The 27,319-nt window shown below is 39.0% G+C and overlaps 2 protein-coding genes and 1 non-coding gene across 16 annotated transcripts in view; 1 reads left to right on the top strand and 2 right to left on the bottom strand.

Moving 5' to 3' along the window:
* Window positions 1-17,414, bottom strand: part of METTL25 (methyltransferase like 25) — a 141,565-nt gene extending 124,151 nt beyond the window's left edge. For 12 of the 14 annotated variants that reach the window (XR_011977301.1, XR_011977298.1, XR_011977300.1 and 9 more), the window contains exon 1: window positions 17,150-17,414. Coding sequence is in view for 6 of the 14 variants with exons in the window: in XM_072655487.1 (XP_072511588.1) it covers window positions 17,150-17,414 (265 nt within the window). In the remaining 8 variants the exon portion in view is untranslated. The remainder of the gene's footprint in view (window positions 1-17,149) is intronic. The other 2 variants (XM_072655495.1, XM_072655494.1) reach the window with 2 other exon arrangements.
* On the bottom strand, window positions 3,404-3,469 carry LOC140497913 (U7 small nuclear RNA). Its single transcript, XR_011964917.1, has one exon. It is a non-coding gene; the product is annotated as a U7 small nuclear RNA (small nuclear RNA).
* A 119-nt stretch (window positions 17,415-17,533) lies between the features above and the next one.
* CCDC59 (coiled-coil domain containing 59) lies at window positions 17,534-26,817 on the top strand. Its single transcript, XM_072655496.1, has 4 exons — window positions 17,534-17,738; window positions 20,704-20,923; window positions 23,262-23,361; window positions 26,409-26,817. The coding sequence occupies exons 1-4, from the start codon at window positions 17,534-17,536 to the stop codon at window positions 26,568-26,570; spliced, it is 687 nt and encodes a 228-aa protein (XP_072511597.1). The 3' UTR covers window positions 26,571-26,817.
* Window positions 26,818-27,319: the final 502 nt, after the last annotated feature.

Here is a 27,319-nt window from a genome sequence, read left to right as displayed (position 1 = left end):
GCTAACACAATGTCAGGCACTGCAGAAATAAAGAAGAAAAGTAAAACATAGTCCTTCCCCTTAAGGACTGCAGACTTAGAGCTTGAAGGAGTCTTAAAGGGCATCCATCTAACCCAATCCCCTCATCATACAAATAAGGAAACTGAGGCCCAAGAGAAGATGCCACTTGCCCAGAATCACACAGCTAGTGATTATCAAAGGCATAATCTGAATCTAGGTCTTTCTGATACTTGATCCAGCATTCTATCCACTTACTACTGGCTGGGAAAACACTGCTAACATTGTCTGACAATACAAGACCACATGTCCTAAACTGTGTGCTAATTTTGTTGTAGGAGTTCAGAGAAGGGTTACCACCATTATATATGCAAAATTTGGGAAGATGACATATTATATGAATTTGACCAAAGTAGTATTTCCTTATAAGAAATGAATAGATTTCTATTAACACAGTCCTTTTGGATAGAGGTAAAAAAATATATTCCCATTGCACTGTAGTACATTTTCTATTTTAACAAAAGAATTTAACTTATACAGAAAACAAATTAACCTTATGCTTCTCACTCATGGAACGGAGGATTTTTCAAAGGGCAGGCTTCACAAATGCATATTACAGTATACTGGAATCTCTTCAAGACAGGATGTGAAACTGGGTCTTCCTGACTTTAAGGTCAGAATTCTATCCATGTACTATGCAACTTCCACTGAGTGGATCTGAAGCCTTAGGTTTTATACATTTGCTTAGGACTATGCTCAGTCGAGAGTTAAAATCCTTGTTAGCAACACTATTGATGGTTTGAAATGCATTCTATAAATGTTTATATTAATACCTAATCCCCTAATCTATTCAAGGTATGAAACAATACATAGTCTTGCTTTAAAAATACAACATTCTAACACCCAGTTTCTTCCTAAGACACTTTTTGGCAGCATTAATATGGTTTAATTCATTTCAGCAAGAAAATTCAGTCAACAAATCATTTCAGCATGTAAACTATTTTTTTGGAAAAGCATGAGATGTTTTATTAAAAGATTCACATGTCTTTGCTATGGCAATGTAAACCTCAACTAAAATGCATTAAACAGATTCAACCATTCCAAAAGTATTTTGAATTTAGCCAAGTTATTCACTAAACAATTTTATAAATGTAGAGTCAACTACCCATAGTATTTCTTCCACCCAAAAAAGGAGAGATGAGAATGCATTCATTTACATGTGTTATATTAAGCCACAAAGCAAAGAGAATGGAAAAAGAATCTGTGGCACCAAGCTCAGTCAATTCCTGGTCTCAGTCAGGTGGATGAGGTACCATCCTGTCCAAAGGCTTCGCCCAGCTGTGGCTCAAAATCTGGTCTTCCCTAGCGTAGCTTCTAGATCTCTGAATCGAGACCATCTATTCATGTATCACCCTCTGCTCATCTGTCCAGTCTGGAGTTTCACTTTACAATCTTTTCTTCCTCTGCTTAAAAGAAACCCACAAGACATTTTTCTTAGTCTAATTAAAAGACAAATTTAAAGGTAAATTTAAAGCAGACCACATCAAGAAACAAATTCTGTTCTGTCTTGCTGAACACATTTTTTTGGTTTGTTCAGTCATTTTTCAGTCATGTCCAACTCTTCATGATCCCACTTGGGGTTTTCTTGGCAGAGATACTGGAGGGGGTTGCTATTTCTTTCTCTACTTTATTTAAAGAGGAGGAAACTAAGGCAAGCTGGGTTAAGTTGATGTGCTCAGGGTCACCCACCCAGTAAATGTCTGACGTCAGATATGAACTCAAAAAGATGTGTCTTCCTGACTCCAGGCCAGAGGCTCTATACACCACACTCCACTTTCCTGCAGAACATATTACTTTATATTATATCTTTGAAAAGAAAAAAGCAGGAAAAGAGCAATACTGCGAACAGGGAGTCCTTAGTTCAAGCTATGGTCAAAGTAAAAAAACAAAAAGTTACCTGAAGCGACAAACTAGCATTCACTCCAGGTAAATTCTAATCTCAGATTACAAGTAACGCTATCTATGCCTCAGTTCCTCCATTTATATGTAAACCTCATTTAGCCAACCCAACTAGATTTATTTCCTACCGTACTCACTGGCACAAATCCACTCTATACCTGGCTGCTCCTTCACATCCATCACTGCCCTCTGAATGTGCCATGCTTATTCCCAATTCAGCACCTTTACTTATGCTACCCCCCTCACAAGGAAGGCTCTTTAAAAAACAAAACAAACAAACAAAAACAATTAGTCACCGAGATCTGAAATTCTTAATTCTGAGATCTTAATTTCTTTTTCTATTGCAAATATTCAAAATTGACTTTACTGATTTTAGATAATACTCAAAGCAGTAAGAGTTCAAAAAAAGTTTGCTTCTGTTGACAAAATGGTCCTTGTTCACTGAAAAGTATTTTTTTAGTAGGTGCTGACTCTGCATTTCTCCTCTCGACCCCTACCTTAGATCTCAGTTTCTAAACTACAGTCAAGTTGTTTAGTCACTAAGGGATGATGTATTGAGTCATTTTTCTGGCCATGGCATCACATGAGTCAGAAGGGAACTGAAGGCCATGTAGTCTGAACCCTTTATTTTACAGATGAAGAAAACTAGGGATCAGAGAGGGTAAGTCACATGCCCTTGGACACAAAGGTAGGAAATGACCCAGTTGGGAGATGAAAGAAGTCCCTGAGTCAATAAATTCAGTTCATTTGTCATCTTTCACAGTCACTGTGGTGCTTTCAATCTAAGTGTGTGAGCAAAAGAGGTCTGGATAACCCAAGGAGGTGTCTGTCCTCTTCAGAACATAATCTCCCCTAGGATGTTACCAGAACCCAAGACTGGAACCCTTGCTCCTTCCTCTCCCACCTTCTCTCTAAACACTCCCTCTAAAAACTGAACAGGGCAGCCATCAGTACCCCCAAAATGCTTTCAAAACAACAAGCATATTTCTTGAGGGAGCATAGAAATAGTCGATAAAAATATTTGTAACCACGGTAGACGTCAGATAAAGCAGTTTTGGTCCCTGGTGATTAAGTTAATCAAGGTATAACAACTGCCAACAGCTCCCTCCTGAGAGCACAATGCCTTGCACAGAATAGCCATATAACAAATGATTAACATAAAATAATTAGGTTTGTAATAACAAATAACTGATATAAACTAATTAGATTTATACTAATAATTAAATAGAAGTTAACAAATTAAGTAGAACTAAATTATAACCAGTTTACAGACTTCCTTATTAGTATGACTGCATTGTTTTTTTTCCTGTATGTTACACTTACTTAGAATTAATTTCTTTTGCCATGTTTTTCTTATTTCTACCCTTAAATATAATTTTTCATCTGGAAATATATTTTCTAAGGGGTGGATATGAGGAATTTGTTCTATTATCACTAAACTGGGCTCCTGGGTATTCCCATTAAACAAAGTAAAGGAAACCTGCAAAATAAATTCTAAAAGCTTAAAACTTTTTTCTTTATTGTCTGATCATTTTTTTTTCTTAACTATATGTATATTTTCTTAACCAATCAAGTCAAGTTTCACTATTGGAGTTATTTTTCAGTTCCGTGGGGAGAATAAACACAATGCCAATGCAGACAGTTTAAACTTGGTATGTTGCTTTTTCCCTGTGATCTAGCATCGGACAGGAAAGAAACCATAGTCGTTCTCTTCGGTTTCAGTCTAGACAGAACTGGGATGTGGCTGTTGCTGCCGAAATATGAAACGCAGTCCCAGAAATAAATGATTATTTTTTAAATTGGGGGTGGGGTGGGATGAGTCAGAAATATAGAGACTAAGTAAAAACTGGATTAAAGTGATGTGAATTTCAATAGCTTTGTAAGACCCTAGAGACTCCTCTGACACTTGTACCTGGGAATGCAGGGGGCATGGGGGGGGGGGGGGGGCGCGGTTTAGTGTGGAATAAGGCTGGAAAGGTTAACTGGAATAAGAATATGAAGAGCTTCCAATGCCAAGCTAGGGGATTTATATTTTATTCTACAATAGATGGATAGTAAAGGCTTTTAGCAAGAGAGAGATATGGTCAATACTATGAATTATAAAATGCTAAAATCACTGATAACATACTATAATATTCATCCAGCTTTTTAAAAATCTTACCAATAGGTTTAAAAGAAATACTTTCAGACATTTAAAAACTGTAATTTTCAATTCCATTTTCCCATCCAGCCAGAGAAGTCAAGAACAAGAACAAAAAGAAAAACTGAACCTTGTGCTGCTGCTGGTTTCTGTCTGTGACGCTGGCAAGGACATGGCCTTTTTTCTACAATCCTGGAGACAGAATTTCTCTAGAAGATACTGACAAGGTCTGCCTTAATCCAATGAATCTCTATTTTGAGGTTTATATTCCTTGTGATAAAACAAAGCTGCTAATATTTTTTTCAAATATAAAGTGAACAGGAAGATAAAGGGAAGGTTAAAACTAGCAAATAAGAAGGGTAGTAATAAAATACAATTGACTGGTACACTGGTTTAGAGCTTGAAGGAGAAACAGACTGGAAAGAAACTCAAATGAACATTTTTAAGGTGCTTTAAACTCTTGAACTGCTTTCTGAAATCTATTATAAGAAAGGTTATAAATGATTAAGAAGTTTTAGAAGTTTATACATATAGCCACAAAGACTGATGACACTTGCAAAAAATTCTATTTATACAAATCTTTGGGCCTAACTACGAGCCATTTAAGGATAATAAAATAGTAGGATAACCATCTTCTAAAAATAACTGGTGACAAATATTAGATTGAAGAATTGAAGGATTAGTAAAATGTTGCCAGTTTACGGAATGATAAGAAAGAAAGATCTTAACAAATAATTCCAGTTCCCCTAAAATAACATAAATCCTTTTAGAAACATTTAGAGAACAAAAACAATGAACAATAAACAGTTTTGAGTTTTAAGAGGAATAATACATCTGCCAGGAAAAAAGAAATCAACTGGAATTTTAATAGTGAGAATTATATTTTTAAAAAAACTGATAATTGACTAAGACATAAATAAGCTCTCAGAAAAAAATTAACTGATGAAAGGAATACAGTAATTCAAATGCATCTTTAGCTAGACTTTTGAAAACTTTTGGCTAGACCAAAAATTTGAAAAGTGAATTCAAAAAGGTTGGAAGAAAAAGCATTTACACGGCTAGAAAAATTAGTTAGCACACACTATAAAAATTGTTCTAGGTCACATGGTATTAGGGATCAATGCTCAAGTCTCTAGATCACTTAAGATATAAAAGAGAGGTAAAGAAAAATATCAGTTTAGTGCAAGGGCCCTCCAAATGCCCAAACTGATTGCTGGGGACCAGGGACAGGAGGAGAGAGGATAGTATGAGATTCAGCCTAGGAATTATTGTCAGGGGCGTGGGGAGAGGGTGGCAACACTAACCAGCTAAGCAGCGGCAGTGTGTTGGATAGCACTTGAAAGGCCCATCCTGTCCCCTAAGTGTCATGGCAAGTAGTTGAAAGCTCGACTCAAACATCACACCCCCAAGAGGCTTGTCCTGATGCCACTCGGTGCTCAGGGCTTGCTCCCAAAGCGATGACGTGTTTATTTTCTATATAGTTTATACGTACTTGTATGTGCCCATGCTGGCTACCACTCCCTCCCTGACAACGTGAGCTCCCTGAAAACTCAAGAGTGTGTAATTTTTGTCTCTGTATGACCGATCCCTAGAAGGGTGCCTGGTCCTTAGTATGCCCTTCAGAAACGCTGCCTGACTAGCTGCCTGGTTGACTTAACAAATTAAAGATAAAGGGCAGAAGAGACCCCGTGGCATGGTGGAAAAAACCCTGGCTGGAGAAAGAGGATCTGGGTTCAAGTCTGGACTCTGAAGTTCACTTACTCCTAGTTGAAGCTTAGGAAGCTTGGGCTTCCCTTCCTTGTTCAGTAAAATGGAGAGGTTAGAATAAGTGACTTCTGAGGTCCCTTGGCTGTGGTCCTACACAACAGGGTTCGTGAAAACAACTCCCATACTTATCAAAGATTCCATGACAATATTGCTTATTTTTGCTTCCTGAGGTCCAAAAGGTTCAAATTTGTTACAACTTAGCCACAAAATTCTAATCATTCCAACTTATTCTGTTAGCCCTCAGTCTGCAAACTTGTTATCTTTAGGGGCAGACATGAGGGTTGTGTTCTGAAGAGCAGCCCACTGGAAAAAGGATTAGACTGGCTTTGTTGTGGTTTGCATTTTGTTCTCCAAGAGAGCCATGACATCAGGCAGGTGATGCCATGACTTGCAAGTGAATTGGATTGAAGTGAGGGAGGGCTGTGCAAGGTCACCAGCCTTACTTTCTCCCCCAGAGCCATATATAGATCGGCATGACTGGAAATGGCCCACAGACTTGCTTTACATAGCCTCAGACTACAAGGATAAATGGGTAGAAACTAAAGAAAGGGAGATTTAGGATTGATGGATGGATGAATAAATGAATGAGCATTTTTAAGGGTTTTCTATGCACCAAGCACTGTGCTAAGCTCTGGAGATGGAAGGAAAACATTCTAATGATCAGAGCTATTCCAAAATAAAATAGAGTTGTCTAAGCACCCCATTACTGAAGAACTTTAAGCAGAGACAAGATGATTGCTTCTCCCGAATGTTACAGGGAATTCCAATTCGTACACAGGTGGAACTACATTACATGAGGAGTCTTTTCTAAATCAGATTTTGCCAACGTGTCTAAAAACAAATTCTCAAGAGAAGAAGAGTTGGTCCTCTTCACTTCAGTATGCCTGCTATGGGTACCACTATTTTAAACATTTTGAGGTTAAACACCTGAAGTTGTCTTTGGTTTCTTCCTCTCCCACATCCTCCACATCCTCCTGGCCACCAGGGATGGTCAATTCTTCTTTTTCAGTCTCTCTGACATTTCACTCTTCTTTTCCCTTCCCACTGCAATCATCCAAAACCAGGACACATCTCTTATAGCCTGAGTGCTGTATCAGCCTGCTAACTGGATTTTCAGCTTCAAGTCTCTCTGTCCCTTTCCTACCCATACTATAGCCACCATCTAAATCTTCAGAAAAAATCAGTTTAATCAGTTTATTCTCACTCAAAAATCTTTTAGGACTTTACGTAAGATAAAGTGCAAATCCATAGTTTTAAGAGATTCAGAAGAAACTTCGATGTAATCAGTCTAGTCTGGCTTTCTACCCAGGACAGCACCACTTCTGTAACACCCCTCATAGATGCCCATCCAGCCTAGGAAGATTACTACCTTCCAAGAGAGCCTATTCCCCTGAGAGGCAGCTCTCTCTGACAGAAGGTGAGTCCCTGGGCTGAGCCGACATGTGCTTTTTAAACTTCTACCTATTTCAGCTCAGCTTTCCAGCGCTACACAAGGTGTGTCTTTTGCATATCTGAGTCCTCTGCAAACCTTAAAGAGCTACATAAATGTTCACTGTTATTGCTGCTGTAGCTAACATCTTCTCCTCTCCAGGCTGAAGAAGTTCATTGTTTTCCACATTCTTCACTAAGAAGTCTCTAGATCCCTTCCCTTCCCTTTCCTACCCCCTTCGGATGCACTCCAGTTTTTCAAAGTCCCTTTTAAAATGCAGTCATCAGAAAACAACATAATACTCCAAGGATGTTACGACTAAAAAAGATATCACAGTTGAACTAGTACCTTGTGTGATGTGAACACTTCTCTCATATTTTTCTTGAGTCTTCACAGTCATCAGCTGGGTCACTGCCAGTCACCTTGACTTATGTCTTGCCATTGGCCTCAGATGACCCTAGAGGAGCGGGACTGATGATTGCCTAGCCCTGCCTTACTCAAATCTAATTCAAGACATCGCTGTCCTGTTGTCACTGGTCCTCCTCCAGCACAAAGGACACACAACAACAGTCATCAAACGGGATGAGATGTTGTAGAGGGTAATGAAAACTGCAAGAATGTCATTACTATCCTCACTAACTACAGCTCAGTAGCACTGTGGAGAGAGCACAGTTCCTGCAATCAGGAAGTCCTGAGTTCAAATGTAACCTCAGTCACTTATTACCTGTATGACACTGTGCAAGTCAATTAATCTGTCCATAGTGTCTTCATGTATAAGATAACATTTTTCAAGTGCTTTGCAAACCACTATATAAATGTGTTACATAAATGCTAGCTAGTATCAGTGGTAGTAGTTACAAATGAAATCAGATGTAACCGTCAAGAGTATTTCCTAATTCCCCCCCTCCCACATACTCCGCAATCTAGCCAAACTGGACCATTAGCTAGTCACTGATCTCCTCTAGCCCTCTCCTTTCTCTATACGCAAAAGGACAGGCCTTGCCCTCAAGGAACTTACAATAAAAAGGAAAATACACAAAAAGAGGCTGAAAGGAAGTGGGTGCCCTAAAGAGTACCAGGCTGGGGGCACTGGTAAAAAGAGAGTGGTACATAATGAAGATGATGCAGTAGCTGAAACCAAGCAGAGCAGCTGTCAGCACATGAAGAGGTGGCTGGTATTGTGAGCCCACCCTCTAACCCAGCACTTTCCCAGCAGAGTGCCTGGCATTTGGCATTGAAGTATTTGTTGTCGACAAAACCTCCACTTTTTCAACAGGAATGCTATTTACTTAAAAAGACTGAGAGAGTAACTAGCAATGCTAATGAATTTAAACTTGAACATCTATAAATTTCCAAGGATCTGAGAAAGGCTTTAAAGTATAATCAGGCTTCCCATAAAACAGTCTTAGTTAAAGCTACACCACTTAGGTACCCCAGAACAATCCCGGCTGCGTATGTTCCTACTTGAATTCTTCTTAACTTTCTTTCAAATGTGAAGAATAACAAAATTCATTTTTCTAGCAGTTCTGATTGTCCATAAGATAGAAGGAATCTTTAAGACTCTGTCTATCCCAGAGGATCTCCTGAGGGAGAAAAAAAATTTAAATGACTATACACAGGACTTTTAGAGGCAACTTCATGTTATAAAACACATTATTATGCCAAACATCTGTTAATGTAATATTTACTGTGAACTAAGTCAGTACAGCTCAGAGAATAGTCTGTAATTCAACTGCTGTTCCCATGCTAACAGGAAACCATATTTATCATGTTCCTAATGGACATTTTGAAAATGATTGTCAAGAAGACAATGAATATATCTGTTTTAAATCATACATTTTAAGCATTCAGAAACCATTCTCCAAATGATTTTAACAACTCAAAATCCTTCTATGGGAACTAATATGCAATGAAGGTAAATGTCTTCTTGAACATAGTTATGAGTGTGTATTCAAGGCCTCTTGGTTATTTATTTATGATTTACTGTGGCTCACCAAGTGAGTGGGTCTCTGAACTTAGCCAGGCGGGTCCTTAAATAAAAGGCAGAGTTTGTCACAGGACCTGAAGGATAAGCAAGACCCAGGAGATCTTGAATTGTAGGTATCCAGGGTCATTCCCTTCTTCCTGCAGTGCTGTCACCAAGCTCCAGTGATGGAGTGCTGGAACAGGCCTTCAGGAACTCATGAAAACTATACTAAGGTATAAAAGGGGCACGACTATTACCAGCAGAGGGGATGCAAGCACCAAGGAAATCAGGTGTGTTTTGAATTAAATGGAAATAGACTCACATTTTGTGGTTGTTGCTTAGTTGTTCAGTAATCTCTAACTCTTTGTGACCCCATGGACCATAGCATGCCAATATCATCCATGGGGTTTTCTTGGTAAAGATACTGGAGTGATTGGCTGTTTCCCTCTCCAATGGATTAAGGCAAAAAGAGGGGGCCATCCCTGGTAGTCCTGATCTATATCTAGCCACTCCACCCAGATGGTTCTGGAGGATAAAGTAAGGCTAGTGATCTTGCATGGCCCTCCCTCACTTAAATCCAATTCACTTGCAAGTTATGGACGATATCATCTTCCGGATGCCGCCATCCTCTTTGAGAACGGAGGACACAAACCACATCAACAAGGCAAACAGAGGTTAAGTGACTCGCCCAGGGTCACACAACTAGTAAATATCTGGGGCCAAATCTGAACTCACACTTTCCTTATTCCAGGCCCAGTGCTCTATCCACTAAGCCATCTAGCTGCCCCACTTAGCGTTTCATTGACAGGCGATTTTAGTTTCTGGACCTCCCTGAATAATGACTCCTCAGGCAGTCTTCCACCCAACCAACTCTATGCCATTTGTCTATAAGACCAAAGTGCTATTTCCAGCTATTTATGAAAAATAAAATCTTTCCTATGGCTCACCCTTAGATTATTCTCATTAGTGCTTTTCTATAATGATGTCCTCATGTCTATAACCTAGTAGCAACCATCTCCTAATGAGATCTTTTTGGCATTTTAATAACTAGACATCGTTGAATAGGGTCCAAGAATACATCCCAATAATAAATTCGGCTCTAATAGTGAATGGTGCCATAACTAGGTCCCAGTGTACAATAACTGGCCTAAGTTTATTTTTAAAAGATAGAAATCTTGTCTAACTTCTCTAACATCCATCTTCAAGGCAACTAGGGACTTCATGGATTGGGAAAGCAATAAAATATAGAACTCTTACTAAAAAAAACTGAAGGAGAATGCTCCCTAATAGATGACTGGAACCTACTTCTATTAGATGAATGAGTCATAGTATGTAAGAACATGTGGATGCATCATCCTTCAAATGGAAGAATTTTAATTGGGTTTGGCAACTAATACGTAATCCCCATTCAATATAATCCATCTTTAAACAATACATTTATTTACATGTTGCTCCTCCCACTCCAACCTCATTAAAATGTAAATTCTTCAAGGGCAAAGGCTGTTTGTGTCCTTGTGCTTAGCAAAATGCCTGGCATATAGCAAATACTTAATAAACGTTTGTTGACTGAATGATTGATTGATTTCTATCATGCTTCAAAAACCAAATAATTCTTCTACTCCACTTAGACTGATGAAACTTTTACTAGAATATTGTGTTGTGACCAGTTCTGGGCTTGAGAAGGAATATAGGAAATTTGAAGGAATTTCAAAGAACCACTAAAATTATTAATGAGTTAGAAAATAGGACTTCTGAGGAAAGGCTAAAGGAAGAGAAATTATTTATCCTGGAGAAGTCTGCGGGGGTATGTTAACAGGCTTAAAGTTTATGAAAGGTTATTATATAAAGAATGTTAACCAGCTGTTTTCCATCTCCTATGAACACAAAGAGAAAACAGACCAGAGCTGCAGCATGAAGAATTTAGGGTAGCTATACAAGGAATTTCCTGACAATGTTTGAATTGAACACTGACACTGAACATCAAGTTAATTTAGGGCTGTATTTTCTATCTTTGTAACTGTGATAAAAGTGAAGGGAAGGGGAAGGTATGTGGCTGGAGGTTATTTCTTTATTAACCTATAAGAGTCACTGGAAGCAATCTAAGAAGTCATCAAGTCCAACTCCAACTTAAAAAGGACTTTCAACAAATGGCCATCTGAGTCTCTCTTGGGATGGGAAGTCTAACCCATGCCAAAGTGGCCCACCTGACAATGGGAGAGCTCTCTCCAAAAAAGGTTTTCCCATGTTGCAGGCCAACATCTGTCCTTGCAACTTCCACACAGGGCTCCTGGTTCTATACTCCAGGGTCAAGCAGATCAAGACAAGGTTCTACAGTACAAGATAAACCTTAAAATACTTGAAGATTGTCATCATGGCCTCCTATCAAGTCTTCTCTTCCTCAGACTAAATGTTCTCAATTCCTTCAACAAATCCCAGTATGGCATGTTCTCCAGTTCCCTCCCTAGTCTGGATCACCCTCCACTGGGACAAGTCTAGTCAATGTCCTTTCTAAAAATTTAATACCAAAATTGAATGCAAGACTCCTGATGTGCACAGAGAAGAGTACTATGAGAGACCCTTGTGGAACCTAATGGAAATCTACTAACACAGCCTAAAATTGCATTAGCTGTTTTATTTGTCAAGTCAGACTGCCAGTTTATGATGAACTTCCTGCTTACTAAAAGCCCCAGGTCTTTTTTTTTAATGGATTTTATTTTTATATGTTTATTTCCAAATATGCATCCCCTACCCCCACACACTCATGCGTGCCGCCTTCCCTGGTGAAAAACAACAAAAAAAGTCAGTAAAACAAGCGACATATAGAGAAGAGTGAAGGCAAGAGGATAAATACTGATATAGTATTTACTATGCTTTAGCAACCCTCCCTCACTCAAATCAAAGTCAACTGCAACTCAGGTCATCATTTTGATGTCATGGTCCTCTTCGAGAATGAAGGACAAACACAAAATATTTCACAAATACTATTTCTCATTTACATGTTTATTATTTATATGTTCCCAATAAATATATATGTATATTTTTATTATATTGATATATGTATTATATATTACATATATTCTCATAAATAGTATCTCAATTAATAGTGAGATAACAGTCTATATCTGATGGCATGTGCAATATTATACACCCACTGTCTCCCAACTCTCCAGTGAAAATAGTGGGATGCATTTTAACTGTTCTCCAGGACAAAGCCTGAAAAATACAATTACACAGAGTTCAGTATCATTTTATTGCAGTCACCATGTGCAATGTCTTCCTGGTTCTGCTTGCTTCACTCTACAGATTTTGAGGTCTTCTCATGGTTCTCTGATTTCTTAATAATCATCATTTTTGACAGCATGATAGTATTTCTTTATATTCATATACCACAACATAGTTAGCCATTCCCCAACCAACTGCCCAAGTCGTACACTTCAGTTTCAAGTTCCGTGCTACCAAAATAGCGGTGCTAAAAATGTTTTTGTATCTATTGGACTTTCCTTTCTGGCTTTAATCTCCTTGGGTTACAGTCCTAGCAGAGATACAGCTGAGTCAAAGGGTATGTTGTAGCCCTTTTTTTGGACATAATTCCAAATTGTTTTCTAAACTGGTTGGACAAATTCTCAGCTCCACCAGGTATATTAGTGTACCTGTCTTCCTGTATCACTTTTGTTAATTAGCTGGTTGTGAAGGGAAGCTCCTAGTTGGAAGTGGTTCTCATTTATATTTCTCTATCACTGCTGAGTCAGAGAAATCTTTTATATGACTATAAATAGTTTGCAATTTTTCACTTGAGAAATATTCATATCCTTTTGCCACTTAGGTACTAGGGAATGGTTCCTGGTCTTGCGTATTTCTTTAAATACTTATACATCCTTTTGTAATTTGGCTATCAGAACTTTACCTTCCATATCATTATGCAAAGATTGTTTTCCCCCCATCAATAGCTGTCTTTCTTTTACTAACTGCATTAATTTTATTTATGTAAAATGTTTTTGATTTGATCAGTGAGCCACCAACCATAATCTTATCATCTTATCGTCTGTTCTGGCACTGCCTCCTTAGGTCCTCAGGGCCTTACCTTTCTTTGCTGCAATGCCTTCTTGACCCCTAGCCACTGCCATCCAATTTACCAAATGGTCCATAGGTTCTGATCTTTGGCATCTGCCCCACTGGACCCTTACCATTTCCAGGATTTTTCACCCATCATGAAAGTAAACTGTCTTACTTCTTATCTCCCCCAATTATACTACAAGCCCACTGAAAGCAGGACTATCCAGCTTTTGTATCTGTTTCTTCAGTACCAAGCATACTGTTCGGCACACAATACATTGACAACAAAGGCTTTTTCATTAATTTTACCGAAAAGGTCACTAAAATGCCCTTTGATTCAGAAATACCACTCCTAAACATATGCCATAAAGAAATCAAAGATAGAAGGAGTCCATGTGTACAAAAATATTAATAAAAGCTTTTTTGTTGTTGTATTTTACAAAGGATTAAAAGTAAAATTGATGCCCATCAATGGAGGAATGAGCTGAACATAAGTATAAGTGGCTGTTTTATGCTGAGAAAAAAATAAAGGTAGACTCAAAGAAACCACGGAAGATTTATTATACTAACTAATGAAGAATGAAGCGACCAGATTCAGAAGAACAATTTATACATCTAATAATACTGTGAAGGAAAAAAATTTTGATCAGTGTAATGGCCAGACCTAACTCCAGAAAACTGAAAATAATGCAGGCTTTCCTACTTGTAGCCAGAAAGGAGACAGACTAGAGGTGCAGAAAGAAAATCATTTTCTGGTATGACTAATGCATGGACTTGTTTTCCTTAACTGTACTTACAAGAAGGGCTGTTTTTAGGGGAAGGGGCAAATGATAATGATTAAAAAAAGAAAGAGCCTCAATCAAAAAATATTTTTAAAATACCCAGAAGAAAGCAGAAGAGAACACAGACAAGCAGGGCAGTGTTGGGACTACTATGTTAAATTTAATGAACACTTATAACAAAATGGTGTACCTAATAGAGAGTCAGTTTCAAATACTATCCCTTTTTCTCCTCTTATTTTTTTGTACATGGCAATGTCCCCGTTTCTTGATGCTTGTCAAGTTCACAATTAACCCTAGCAGTGATGACAACACCACTTCTTTCTTCCACGTCTTCAGTTTGCGCCCAGGGCTTCAGAGTTCCTAAGATGCGTTCTGAGCTCCTCTGGCAGTGCCCATCGTGGCCATACCGACCACCAGAAGGTTATCAGGTTTCTTCCCATCCAGGAGATTCTCAACCACAAGCCGGAGGAAGAGAGCAGATTGCTCTGCTGCTGATGTCATTTTCACATGGGGCCACAGTTTTATTCAGCAGAGACATGAGCCTATTGTGTTCAGCTTTCCTGGCACATGAGGGATGCCTTCTCTCCTGATGGAAGCCTCAGAAACACATCATCGTTCCATGGAGCACAGGAAGCGTCTTTGCATGGAGCACAGGAAGCGTCTTTGCTTACACTAATGTCTCGTTTTAACCCGTGGGAAGAGTCTACTGTCTGTCTATTATTTCATTCCAGATAATCCAGTGGTACTTGTTCCCTTCCCATGTTTCTGCCTTTAGAACTCCAGACACTGCTGGTGTTTCCAGCTTTTTGTTGGTGTCGATCAGTGTTCTTTCAGATCTGACTCTGCATGATCCCATGTGGGGTTTTCTTGGCAAAGAGGCTGAAATCGTTTGGCATTTCCTTCTCCAGCTCATTTTACAGATGAGGAAACTGAGGCAAACAGGGTTAAGTGACTTGCCCAGGGTCACACAGCTAGAAGATAAGTCTTCCTGACTTCAGGCCTGGCACTCTATCTACTGTGCCACCCAGCTGCCGTAGCTTCTTTAGAATTTTTTATTTTTTTCCCCTCAGAATTGTTCCCCTCCCCCACTACTCTTTCAAGAAACACTTGATTGGACCAGATAATCCAGAAAACAGCACACAGTCCATAAAGACAATGGCACTGAAGTCCGAAGACCTAAATTCCAATCTTGCCTCTGATATGCCACCTGTATAACCCTAGGTAAGTCACCTAACTTTTCTGGGCCTCAATTTCCTCATTCATAAAGTGAACAGATTACTCAAGATCAGTTTTTAACCTGGGATCTGTGGGTTTTAAAAAGCTTTTTTTTTTTTTATCACTACATTATAATTGGTTTCTTTTGTAATCCTATCCGTTTCATTTTGTCCATTAAAAACACTATTGTAATGAGAGGCCCTGAGGCTTCACCAGCCTGACCAAGGGGCCCAAGACACACAAAGTGGCTAAGAGGCCTGAACAACGTGTTCCAGCTGTAGACCTAGAATCATAGAAACACCACCATAGAAGTCTGATTTCTGTACTTTTGGAGATCACTACTTTATTACTTTCACAGAGGTTTGCTTTTTCTGTTTGTCATAACTATGCCCCTTGAGCAAAGCAACCATGTTATCCATAATTGATTCAGTTTTCCCTGTTGGTGCCATGCACATAGTGTGTACTCAACTAATGTTATAATAATAAAGACAAGTAAAGTTAGGCCAGCAATGACTCAGAGGCAAAGTTCCAGGGCAACATGTCTCTCCCCTGTCCAAACCTCCCAACCTTGTGTATGAACCTCCACTATGTAGTTAACAGAGTAATGTACAAATAAATAGAAGGTTTGGGTACAAACACCAGTTTGGTTACTTACTACCGGTTTGCTTTTCGGCAGATCACTTAACATCTCTGGGCCTCTGTTTCCTCCTTTGTAAAACAGATTATGTAAACTCTAAGGTATTTTCTAGCCCAAAACTTGTAATCCTCTGCCCTTCCTTTGAGAGAGAAAATTAATATTTAAATTGCATATAAGACTCATCTAACCCTGCCTATTGTCATAGGTTGAGAAGACACCCTGAAAACAAATGGGGTTTTTTTTAGGGTTTGAGGAATTAATTATAATGAATCTAATGGTCCACATACATGCCACAGACTGGTTTTTTGTTCTATATTTACCCATCAAGTTGTATGTCATATATGTGTACGTGTATATATAATACACAAACATACACATACAAATCTGTATATGTACACTACAAGTCAAATGTACATAGATGAAATTGTGATTAATGAACTAAAAACTACAATAAACTATAAATATCATTTGATCCCTAAATTTCTGCCATTATGCATTTTTCAATCAACAGATTAATAGTAATTCCTATCACAAGGATGTTCATGTAATGTGTTGACAGTAAAAAAGCTCCGGATTGTGAAAAATCTGGAGTAGAACTATAACTAGGATAGGGTAGCTGAGGCTTTTAACAAGTGCACTGACATGGGAAATGAGGTGCCCTGCCTGGGTGCTTATGCTCTAAAAGCATCCACTGCACTGGAAATGAGTAAGGGGTTTAGGGACAAGGTAAGAAAAGGGAATGGGTCACAGGAAAGAGGAGAAAGGAGTCAGGAAGGCTTATACTTCCTGTGAAACTCCTCGGCACCACAGCTGCCCTTACCCCCCATGTCCCCAAAAATATATTTGAATTTTAATGAAAATATGAAAGAATTCCTAGGTACAGTTCTGCGACTGGAAACCATGGGACTAGACGATTCCTTTCCAGGAAATGATATAATGGAAAGCATGCCAGACCTGAAGTCAGAGGACCTAGGTTCACACTCAAGCTCAATTCTTACCAAGAGTGTGACATCGTTACCAGTGCCCTAAAACAGTGCTTGGCCCCTAGTGAGTATTAAATCAGCTTTTTTCCTTAACCGAAATGCATGCTAGGAGATTAATTTCCCAAACTTCTGGGGAACTGGGATTCGAACCCCCAAAGCTACAGATAGCAGTCTTTCCATTACATCGCAGTTCCTCCCGTCCACTAGGCGGCGCTGCTCACCTGAATTTTCTCCAGTTCTCTCCAGGGGGCGCTCTTCCCAGCGCGCAGGCGCGGCTTCTAACGAGAGTGCATGCGATCTTAGAGCTTCCATTACCTTGTCGGGGGATCCCTCCACGAAGCGCTCCCACAAGTTCTCCGTGTAAAACTCCACCGTGTGGGCGTTGGCGATGGGAACGGCTTTGCGAAGAAACCGCAGCAGCTCCCGCAGCTTGCCGCGCAGCACGTCCACGTCTCCGCACTCCGGCAGCGGCGTGGTGGCCGCCATGACGGCCTCCCTCCCGGGCCGCACGTGCCGCCCGGGCGTCCGCTGGGGTGGGCGGGGTCAAGCCTAACGAGTGGCGCGCCGAGCCTCCGGCGGGCCTCCCGATCGATTACCTCTCCCTGATGACGCAGTTGGCTGCGCGACGCCCGCCGGGCCAGAGAAGCAGGAAAATGGCCCCGGCGAAGCGTGCGGAAGCGGCGCGGGCCGGAGGGGCCCAGGCACAGGGGGCGCCGGCCGCCCGCCTGGGATTCAAGAAGAAGGCGCAGCGACAGCGGCGGACATGGCGGGAGAACGCACGGAATGTTTTCTCCGGCAGCGTCCGCGAGGGTGAGTGACGCACGCGGCCTTTGAGGCCTCGAAGAGCTCCGGACTGTGGGCGGGAGGGGCCGGACTCCGGCCTCGGTGAGCACAGCGACCTCCGACCCCTGCCGGCCTTACCCCCGGACCTGGTCCAAGTTATGGCGGAGACCCTTCAGTCGTGTCCGACTCTCCGTGACCCCGTTGGGAGTGTTCTTTGCAAAGACACCGGAGTATTCCTTCTCCAGCTCATTTTACAGATGAGCAAACTGAGGCAAACGGGGGGTGAAGTGACTTGTCCAGGGTCGTAGGAGGATCTGAGGCGGGACTTGAACTCGCGTTTTCCTGATAGGGCGCCACCTAGCTGCCCCTCTGGGACACAGTAGGCGCTTATTAATCCTTTACTTAATCTCTCTGTGAGTACTGGAATAGGCCAAGGTCTCCCGGTGCATCCTGGGCCATCTCCAGTCATCCTGAGGAGTATGACGTCACTGGATTCAGATGGCTCTGGAGGAGAAGTGAGGCTGGTGACCTGCACAGCCCTCCCTCACTCAAAACAAAGTCTAGTGCAAGTCATGTCGTAATCTTGATGTCCCGGTCCTCTACGAGAAGAAAGGACAAACACGGCCACCGTCTTATCTAACACCCAGACATAGCATCATGGGTGTAGGGTGTAGGGCAAGGAGCCCTCCCTACAAAATGAGAGGCTGACAGCCAGGCTTGGAGTCCGCAGGATCAGTTCCAGGGTCACCTCCCTCTTGACACCTCCTGGCTTTGTGGCCCCCAGCCAGTTATTAACCTGCTTGTGTTCTGCCTGTCTAACCACAGCACTCCTGAGAGAAACCGGATTAAAGTGCAAATTGGGCTTAGAGTCCCGAAGACCTGAGTTCCAATTCAAGCTGTGTGTCGAAGGGCGAGTGACTTAACGTCCCTGTTGGCCCCAGTTTCCTCATCTGTGAAATGAGGGTGATAGTAACTATTTCCAAGGGTGTTGTGAGAATCAAATGAGATAACTGTAAAGCCTTTAGCCCAGTGCTTGGTATGTGAATGTTAGCTATTAATACTGTTATTATAAAATATTTAACAAGATAAGTAAAAATACAGTAGAGCATGGAAAACGGCAACATTTGGTTTTCTAATATGGCCTGCAAGGATACTTAGGTATGGTTTAGTGGCCTGTTTTATTTTAGTTTGACATCTCTGGTATAGAGGAAGCATGAGGATAAGGCTTCTTTTCCCCAACTATATCCAAGAGTCTTAATGTTATCTGAAAGTGCTGTGTACCCTTCTCTACCCAACTCCACTGAAGTCAGTCCAGGAAAGGCAAAGGAGTACATTGCCCTGAGGGAACCAGGCTATGGAAGCTGACCTTTAGTTCTACAGGGACAGCCAGGTGGTGGAGGAGGGAAAGCCTTGGGCTTGGATTCAGGAAGACCTGAGTTCAAATCCAGCCTTGAGTTGATAGTTGGGGGCCTTGTGACTGCCAGGCAAGTCACTTAATCTCTGCTTACCTTAGTTTCCTCAGTTGTAAAATGGGGATAACAGTAGCACCTCTTTCACAGTGTTGTAAGGATGAAATGAAACAGTTGCATTATAGGAGGCCAGCTGAGAAAGGAGAAGGCAGGGTCAGCAGATTTTAGCAAAATCCCGTCTGCTTCCTGAGGGGTCCTAAGCCCACTGAAATGAAGTCATTTTCCTCTGGTATTTGCCTGATGAAATAGGTACTGATCCAGGTGTTGTGGATTTAAAGGGCAATGCTTTGTTCTGGGATCACGCATTTAGAAGTGACAGGCAACAGAAAGGCTATCATTTTATGCACATAATCACATTTTACACCTGAGGAAACTTAGACACAGGTTAACTATCTTGAGCAGAGTCACGCTGGGAGTAGAGAAGAGTTGGGATTCAAAGCCAGGCCTCTTCTCAGCACCTCATGCTTGCTTTTGTTACCTTGCTATAGAATGGGGAAAGTGCTGTCTGTAGAACCTTGCTTCCTAGAGTCACTGGGAAGAAAGCACTTTGTGAATTTTAAAGAATGGTATAAATAGGAGCTCTTTGTACCATACATAGTTTTCTTTGGGAACCTCATCACCTCTTGATACGGTCATACATCAGACTTGAAGCCATTTTAAAATATTTGATAAAACTTGTGAAGAGATTCAATGGGATGGTTTTTTTCCTTTCAGTTTCAAAAACTTATGATGGAATTAGTGTGGCTAGTAGACAGACTATTGTATTTACTGTTAGCCCACCAAATCCTAGCTTATGGGTGATCTTGGAAAAGTCAATCTCTTAGGGCCACAGTTTCTTTTTTAAAATGAGGGAGTTGGCCTGGCTGTTCTGTAATTCTTCAAGCTCTAAATCCTGTCATCCTAACATCCAAGGACTCAGTTAAGGTCTCTGGATGCAAAGGGGATTTTGATTTGATTCCATAATATAGTGAAATAGTGTAAATATAAAGTATTGTCTCATTTCCTTATTTTCTTAAGTTACTTAGATGCAGATATATATATATACACACTCATGCTACCCTAATTTCTCCTTTCATCCATCCTGGGCCGTTTCCAGTCATCCTGATGAATATCTGGTCACTGGACCCAGATGGCTCAGGAGGAGAAAGTGAGGCTGGTAACCTTGCACAACCCTCCCTCACTCAAATCAAAGTCAAATACAAGTCATGTCATCATTTCCCTGATGTCATGGTCTTCAAAAATGAAGGACAAACCCGAACCAAATGTCTCTTTTTTATAACAAATAAGAAAACAAGTAGCCAGCTGCTTAAAGAGCATGCCATCCTCGCTGTTGTTTCTTACTGTGCTTCTCTAAAGAGGAAACTATATAAAACTTATCTTTTGTGATGATGACTGGTTATTAAAGTTATGTTCAGTTGATAATTTTTAATGTGATTTATTTAAATATTAGATTCATAGATGACTAACATCTATTTTTCCCCTTTGTTTACATTAACTTGTTGCTCTTATTTTCTTCAATGTAGGACAAGGGTTTGCATTTCAGAGGAAACAGAAGGTTCAGCGAGAGTACAAGAAATTGCTAAGGAAAGAAAAAAGGTCACAAATTTCACAAGAGTCTCAGTTTACAGAAAAATATCCAGAGCATTTAAAACATCTGTATTTAGCTGAAGAAGAAATGCTCAGGAGACGACATAAAAAAGAAAAACAACCTTTGCCAGAAGAAGAATGTAGCGCAACAGTGAAGTATGTTTTCACTCTCTCTCTTGTTTAAATACGGAAAATTAAACTCATGCTTTGTTGGCTATTTTGATAGATATTGTGAAAACTTAAGAAGGAATTAATTTTCTATCCAGGTTTTAAAAATGCATATAATTAGATGAAAATGTGGTTGTAGCATATTTGAATGAATCAGGACGTAGGATGGCTTAGAGGAAAAAGTATTGGACTGGGTGGGAATAAATATACTTAGATTCAGGCCTTAACCACCAGTGGTATGCTCTGGTGACCTGGGGAAAGCTTCTTAGTTGTTCGGAAACTCAGATTCCTCATCTGTATAATGATAAAATAAGGCCAAATCTCTAAGGTTCCTTACAGATTAAAATTCTGTGACTCTAAATTTCATCTGTAAATGAAAAGAATAGTGCATTTTTGAGTTTTTTCATTTTTCTCATAACATTTTTTTTAAATTGACCCAAACTCTGACTATAAAACTGCTATCAAGTGGAAAGTGCTAAGGCATGGAGAAATGTCAGATAAGTGAGAAAAACATTCTCTGAAAGGTACTACAGATGGAGTTGGCTATGATTTAAAATATAAAGCATAATGTGATGAGAACCCTAAAAGAGGTCAAAATTGTTACCTGATTTTAGAAATAGGAAAAGTCAAATCTGGCTATCTAAATAAGCAATAATGTCATTAAGGTGGTAACAATCAAATTGGACCTCAAAGGTTGCTCAGAATTTCATCAAGTAGGATAAATGGTGATGAGGGGAGAAAGGAAAAACATTTCAGATGAAGGGAACAGCTGTGTGTTTGACTCAAGTGTAGACCTAAGTGACTCATTGATGGACTGCAAGATCAAAATGAGTCAGTTGTGTGATATGGCCACCAGAGAATTTAATGTGCTTCAAGGCTTCATTATGATAGGGGTAGCTTTCAACAGTGATGTGATAGTCCTACTGGTTTCTGCCTTGGTGATCCCTCAAATGGTGAGGGGTGTTCAGTTCGGAGCAACACATTTTATGAAGGACTGATGAACTGTAGTGTAAAGAGCATGATGACCAGCATGATGAGCACTGTCAGGTTCATGCCAAAAATAAGGTGAAGGAATTATGTTTATTCTGGCAAAAAGACAAAAACATAGAAATAATAGTTGCCTTCAAGTGCTAGGATGTGGAAAATAAATTAAACTCACTCCGTTTAGCCTTAGAAGGCAGAAATAGGAGCAGTGAGTAGAAGCTGCAAAGAGGAAATTTAAGCTTTTAGTAAAGAAAAACTTCCTTGAGCTTTTCAGAAATAGAATGAACTCCTTTAGAAAGTAGTGGATTATCCCTCCTTGGGTGTCTTCAAGCAAAGACTGAATGACCCCTTGTTGGGAATGTAGGGCAAGTTCATTTGGTTACAGATTGAACTAGATGGTCCCTCAGATGGAGGAATGTTAGCAGATAGGAAAAGTAGATTGGCATAAGATTTAAGAGACCCTTGAACACCAAGATTTGCTCTGTGGTTAAAGTAGAAGTCATCAATTCGGAGTTCATGATCATTTGGAGAAAGGACTGGTCTGATTTTTACCTTAACTTAAAGAAACAAAAAATTAGAGTGAGCAGGTTAATAGTAAATTAAAAAAAACAAATAGTATTGGGGAGGAGGAGGTTTTGAAAATGTCTGTTATCAATTATTATTTACTTTGTGCCCATAACTTCACTAGGCTCCAGAGAAGGGATAACTGACATCATCCTGACCTAGGAACTCATAGTCCAGTTAGGGAAACAAGACTAGCACATATATGTAATTTACACAGTGTTAGACCAGAAGTGAGTGTTTTCATCCAAGTTACAAGTAGTAGAGGAACGCAGGAAAGGAATGAGAGTTGGTGAAGTCATGGAATCTGATCAAATGGACAGGTCAAAATGACTGGAGTTTTGGATATCCTAAGTTCTACTAGTATAAAATACATGGGACTGGTTCCTCTGGCGTTGGCACATATTTTGTCCTCCATCATATCCATCCTCAATAACACTTCTTGGATCTATGGTCCGTGATATGCAAACCCTTCTACAACTTATTTATATTTTGTAACACCATGATACATATTTACTCCCTATTGTGTAGTGTTTTCTTATGATGTCAAGCTGTCCCTAGATTTTAATATATAGTCAGAATCTATCTGCCCAGCAATTTGTTACTAGCCGGTTTTACTTTTTGTCCTTGAGAGTCATATAATGTCTTTAAATAATATTCTATAATTGGGACTTTTCATGAAATGAGATACTTACAAATTTATTTGTTTGTGACTAAGCTTAATGAATTTTGGTAAATTTTTTTGACCTTCATAACTTTTTTTTACATTTGTTTTTTACAGGCCTATTGCCACTCCAAAAAGAAATAAGAAAAAAACATCAAACCAGAAGGCAAAAGAAGAGTATGAACGGGTACAAGCTAAACGTGCTGCTAAGAAACAGGTAAAACCTACTTTTTTATAAGACAATTAAGTACTTTCATTCCCTTAAAATCCTATATCATAATATATAACTAAATATATTCAAAGTTAAAATTATGAACGTGGCCTTCCATTCAAGGTGTTATTTTGTCTCTGTGGCTATTTATAATGTATTACAGCTGTTTGCATTTTAATGAATTAAGGAAATAAAATCCCATAACTCATCAGTCCCTTTGAGCTCTAAATCTGATCCATTAATCTAGAGAACTCTAGGATTAACTCTTAGGATTAATGAGAAATCAAATTCAATTTGACCACTAAGAAAAACATAGTTTTTCCTGCAGTCATTTTTGCTGTATATTAAGGCAACATTATAAGGGAATATGAAAATGTTTAAAATAATTATTCTAATTATGACCTTTTAAGAAGAGTTTATTTCTAAATTAGCAAGAAGAAGCATAAACTAAAATAGTGTTAGACTGTTAAAAAGTAAATGTACAAAAATACGATTTTGTTAATGCCACAGGTTGTTCTTGTTTTGACTACTTCAGAGTTGCTGATATCCTTCCACCTCAAAAAGTATTAGAGCCTCTATCAGGGCAGTTCCAGATATGATAGTGAATGATGTTACCAAAGATAATTTGCTCTGCAACTTAACTCCTCTAAGCCTTACTGTCTTCGTCTAAAATGAGGTTATGGAAAAAATGTTCTTTAACATCTTTCCATTTATAGCATTCCATGATTTAATTTTATTTTATTTTGTAACTTACAAGCCTTTTAATCTTTTTATTATCATGCCAATGAGGAACAGTAATTCAGACATTTAAAAATTTGTATTTGATAAAATGACTACTTTTCTTAATAGTTCATAAAACTGGTGATTGACTATGGTGAAACAGTATTTCTCTATGGAGCTATTGAAACTTATATAATTGGTTAATGTACTTTTTTCTAACCATATTCTGAAATAGGATACCAGATGAAGTAAATGAATGTTCCACTATACAGAATTATATGTTCCCTTTTCATTTCACTTGTCCGGAAATAGAAGCTTTCCTATTAATGAATGTTGACCTATTTACTTGGAATTCAGTGTTTCAAAATGGCAATATGAAAGTTACTAGCAATATAGTGATAAAAGCTAGACTACTGAAAGTTTCAATGAAGGCTCTAAATTGATTACAGACATACTAAGCTTCTTTTGACTTTGTGGACGGTCCACAGACATTACTCCATGTCTCTGCATTGGTGGTTTTATCTACAAACTCAACAAATTAAGTCTTATCCCATGTAAGACTTTATTTGCATAATATACAACCCTGGTGCATTTATCATAGTTATGACAGTAGAAATCATGATAGATATAGTTTTTTTTTCCCTAAAAAGATATTTAGAGTTAAGGCTGCTGGAAAAAAATATTATGATCCATTCTATTTTAAAATCTCAGTATAATGTGATTTTTTTTTTTATAACTTTGCTTTTGTAAAGGATGGCATTACGCATGAACATAAGCGATAATAGAAGGATTTGTATCTTTGTTTAACTGAAAGTTAAGTAATCTTCTTAAATACATTGGTTATTTATCATCAAGTATGAATTAAAGGCATTTGTTGAAGCACTTACCATGTACTAAGTGCTAAGCCTGGAGATAGTAGTAGAGAAAGTGAGACAGTTGATGCTGTCTAGGAGCTCATGTGCTGATTGGGAAAGGTAATATATAAGACAAGTCCAACTGCAGGGTGAATGGAAAGACCCTCAAGTCATAAGGAGGTAGGGCAGAGGTGCAGAATCTGAGGCTTCAAGACCATGTGTGGCCCTCTGAGGTCCTCAAGTGCGACCCTTTGACTGAGTCCAAACTTCACAGAACAGATCCCCTTAATAAAAGAATTTGTTTTGTAAAACTGTGATTCAGTCAAAAGGCCACACCCAAGGACTTAGCAGGCCACATGTGACTTTGAGGGTTCAGGTTCCCCACCCCTGACTGGTAGGGTTAGCAAGGCTGCCAGGACAAAGTCAGGTGACAGTGCCAGAGTCCTGAAGGGCATAGAGGGCAAGTAGAGGGATGGCCCCATTATCCTCCAGTTCACTGAAAGGAATAGAGAATTGAGGAGCCACATCTCATCCAAACAGGTTGCAGTCGGGCCACTTCATTGAGTTTTGGGCAGCCTAGGGAGAAGGCTGGATCTTTAAAATTCAGGAAAAAAGAATAAATGAAATTGACAGTAAGAAATACTTAAAAGACAGATTTTATGTCTCGCTTTTCATAGGTCTTTAAGTAACAGAACTTTTTTCAGGGTTTCTGTAATGATAAAATTCATCAAACTTACAGCCAACTTAGGGATAGGCTAGGTTGATTCTTAGATGACTGAGTCTGTGATTGAAAGCTTTTCCAGCTCAGGAGTTGCTTCAGTTTGTGTTCTTTTGGCTCAGCCTTCAAGAACCCAGGGTCACTTTAGGGCCATTTAGAGCAGTTCTAGTAAGTGGAGGATGCTGTCTGCTGGATGGGACAGTTAAATGAGGTTCTTGACAGTAGAATCTTAGTCTGTTATTTCGGGATTGTAATTTAGAGAGCATAATAATTAAGAAATAGATAATGGCTCACGTACATTATCTTGTGTCATTCCAACAATTTTGTGGCACATGCAGGGAAGATAGGTGCATTTTATAGATGCCGAAACTGAAGCTCAAAGTACAAGGTCACACTGTTGCCAAGAGATACCTGAGACTTTTATTTAACCTTAGCCTTTTTATAGAAAGTCCAGTATTCTTTCCACTAAATTACACTGGCCTGGAAAAAATGAAATAGCTTGGAATTGAGATAAAGCATCTTATCTTCTAAATTATCCAAATTCATATACAAATATAGAGGTCAGTTATTTTTGAAAAATGTTTACATTTTGCTGTATTATTACTTCATGTTTCAACCAAGAAATCTGCTTTCTAAAAGGTAACTAAAATATAAATGCTATCCTCAGTGAGAAATGTTAAGGTCTTTTTGTGGTAGTTCTTAAAAAATTCCAGACTCTTCATATACACGCTGCTCATGATTAGGACATTTGTTAATTTCAGGAGTTTGAGAGAAGAAAGCAAGAAAGAGAAGAAGCCCAGGAGCGCTACAAAAAAAAGAAAATGGAAGCATATAAAGTACTGAGCAAAAGGACTAAAAAAGGCCAACCAAATCTGAACCTACAGATGGAGTATCTTCTAAAGAAAATACAGGAGAAAACATAAAACATATCTTGTTCTTTGATGCATATTAAAATATATTTTTATATTGTCTGGATTCTTTTGATTCAGTTGTTATCCTTCTTTGTTATTTGCAGTTCTGTGCTCATTGTCTAACAGACCAAGTCAACGTATTGGAAATGTCTTTATTTTTGCAGAGAATATTTTTAGAATGCTACAAATAGACTTCTTTTTTGTTATTTGTTACTTCTTAAAGAAAGTTGATCTGCTGAATTAAAACATTCTGTTGAAATGAGTGGCTTAAGCTACATTTTTGTTCAGTTAAGGATTTTAATAGACAAAACTAAATCATTTTATTGAAAAATAGCTTTTGGATATTTAAATACTAATAAAGGTTTTAGGTAGCTAAATACTCTTCTTCTGGTATTAAAAACTTGTTTTGGAATTTTTTTATAACGTATTTGAATTTTATGGTAGATGCAAAGAAGAATGTTATTATCATTAGCCATATTTCTACCAATTTTCCCTCCCTCTTCTATTGAAAGTTTTCATCCTGACCTTATACATATGACTAGTTTCTTTCCCCATCTATAGTAATGTTTACTAATGCTGATGTTGTATTCAATCTAGATCCAGCAATAAAAATATTGCATTTTATATATTTGCATCCCACATACCCATCTTCTGCCATAAAAAAGTATTCAGACAGTAATCTTAAATTTTATTTTCCTTTTTTCTATTATTAGACAGAAGCTAAATTGGACAAAAAATAACTTCAAGTTTCTAAATAGGAC

Source organism: Notamacropus eugenii, chromosome 3 (genome assembly GCF_028372415.1).
Source record: "Notamacropus eugenii isolate mMacEug1 chromosome 3, mMacEug1.pri_v2, whole genome shotgun sequence".
Lineage (NCBI taxonomy): Eukaryota > Metazoa > Chordata > Mammalia > Diprotodontia > Macropodidae > Notamacropus > Notamacropus eugenii.
Note: the sequence above shows the minus strand (reverse complement) of the source record. Positions and strands in the feature narration are given on the sequence as shown.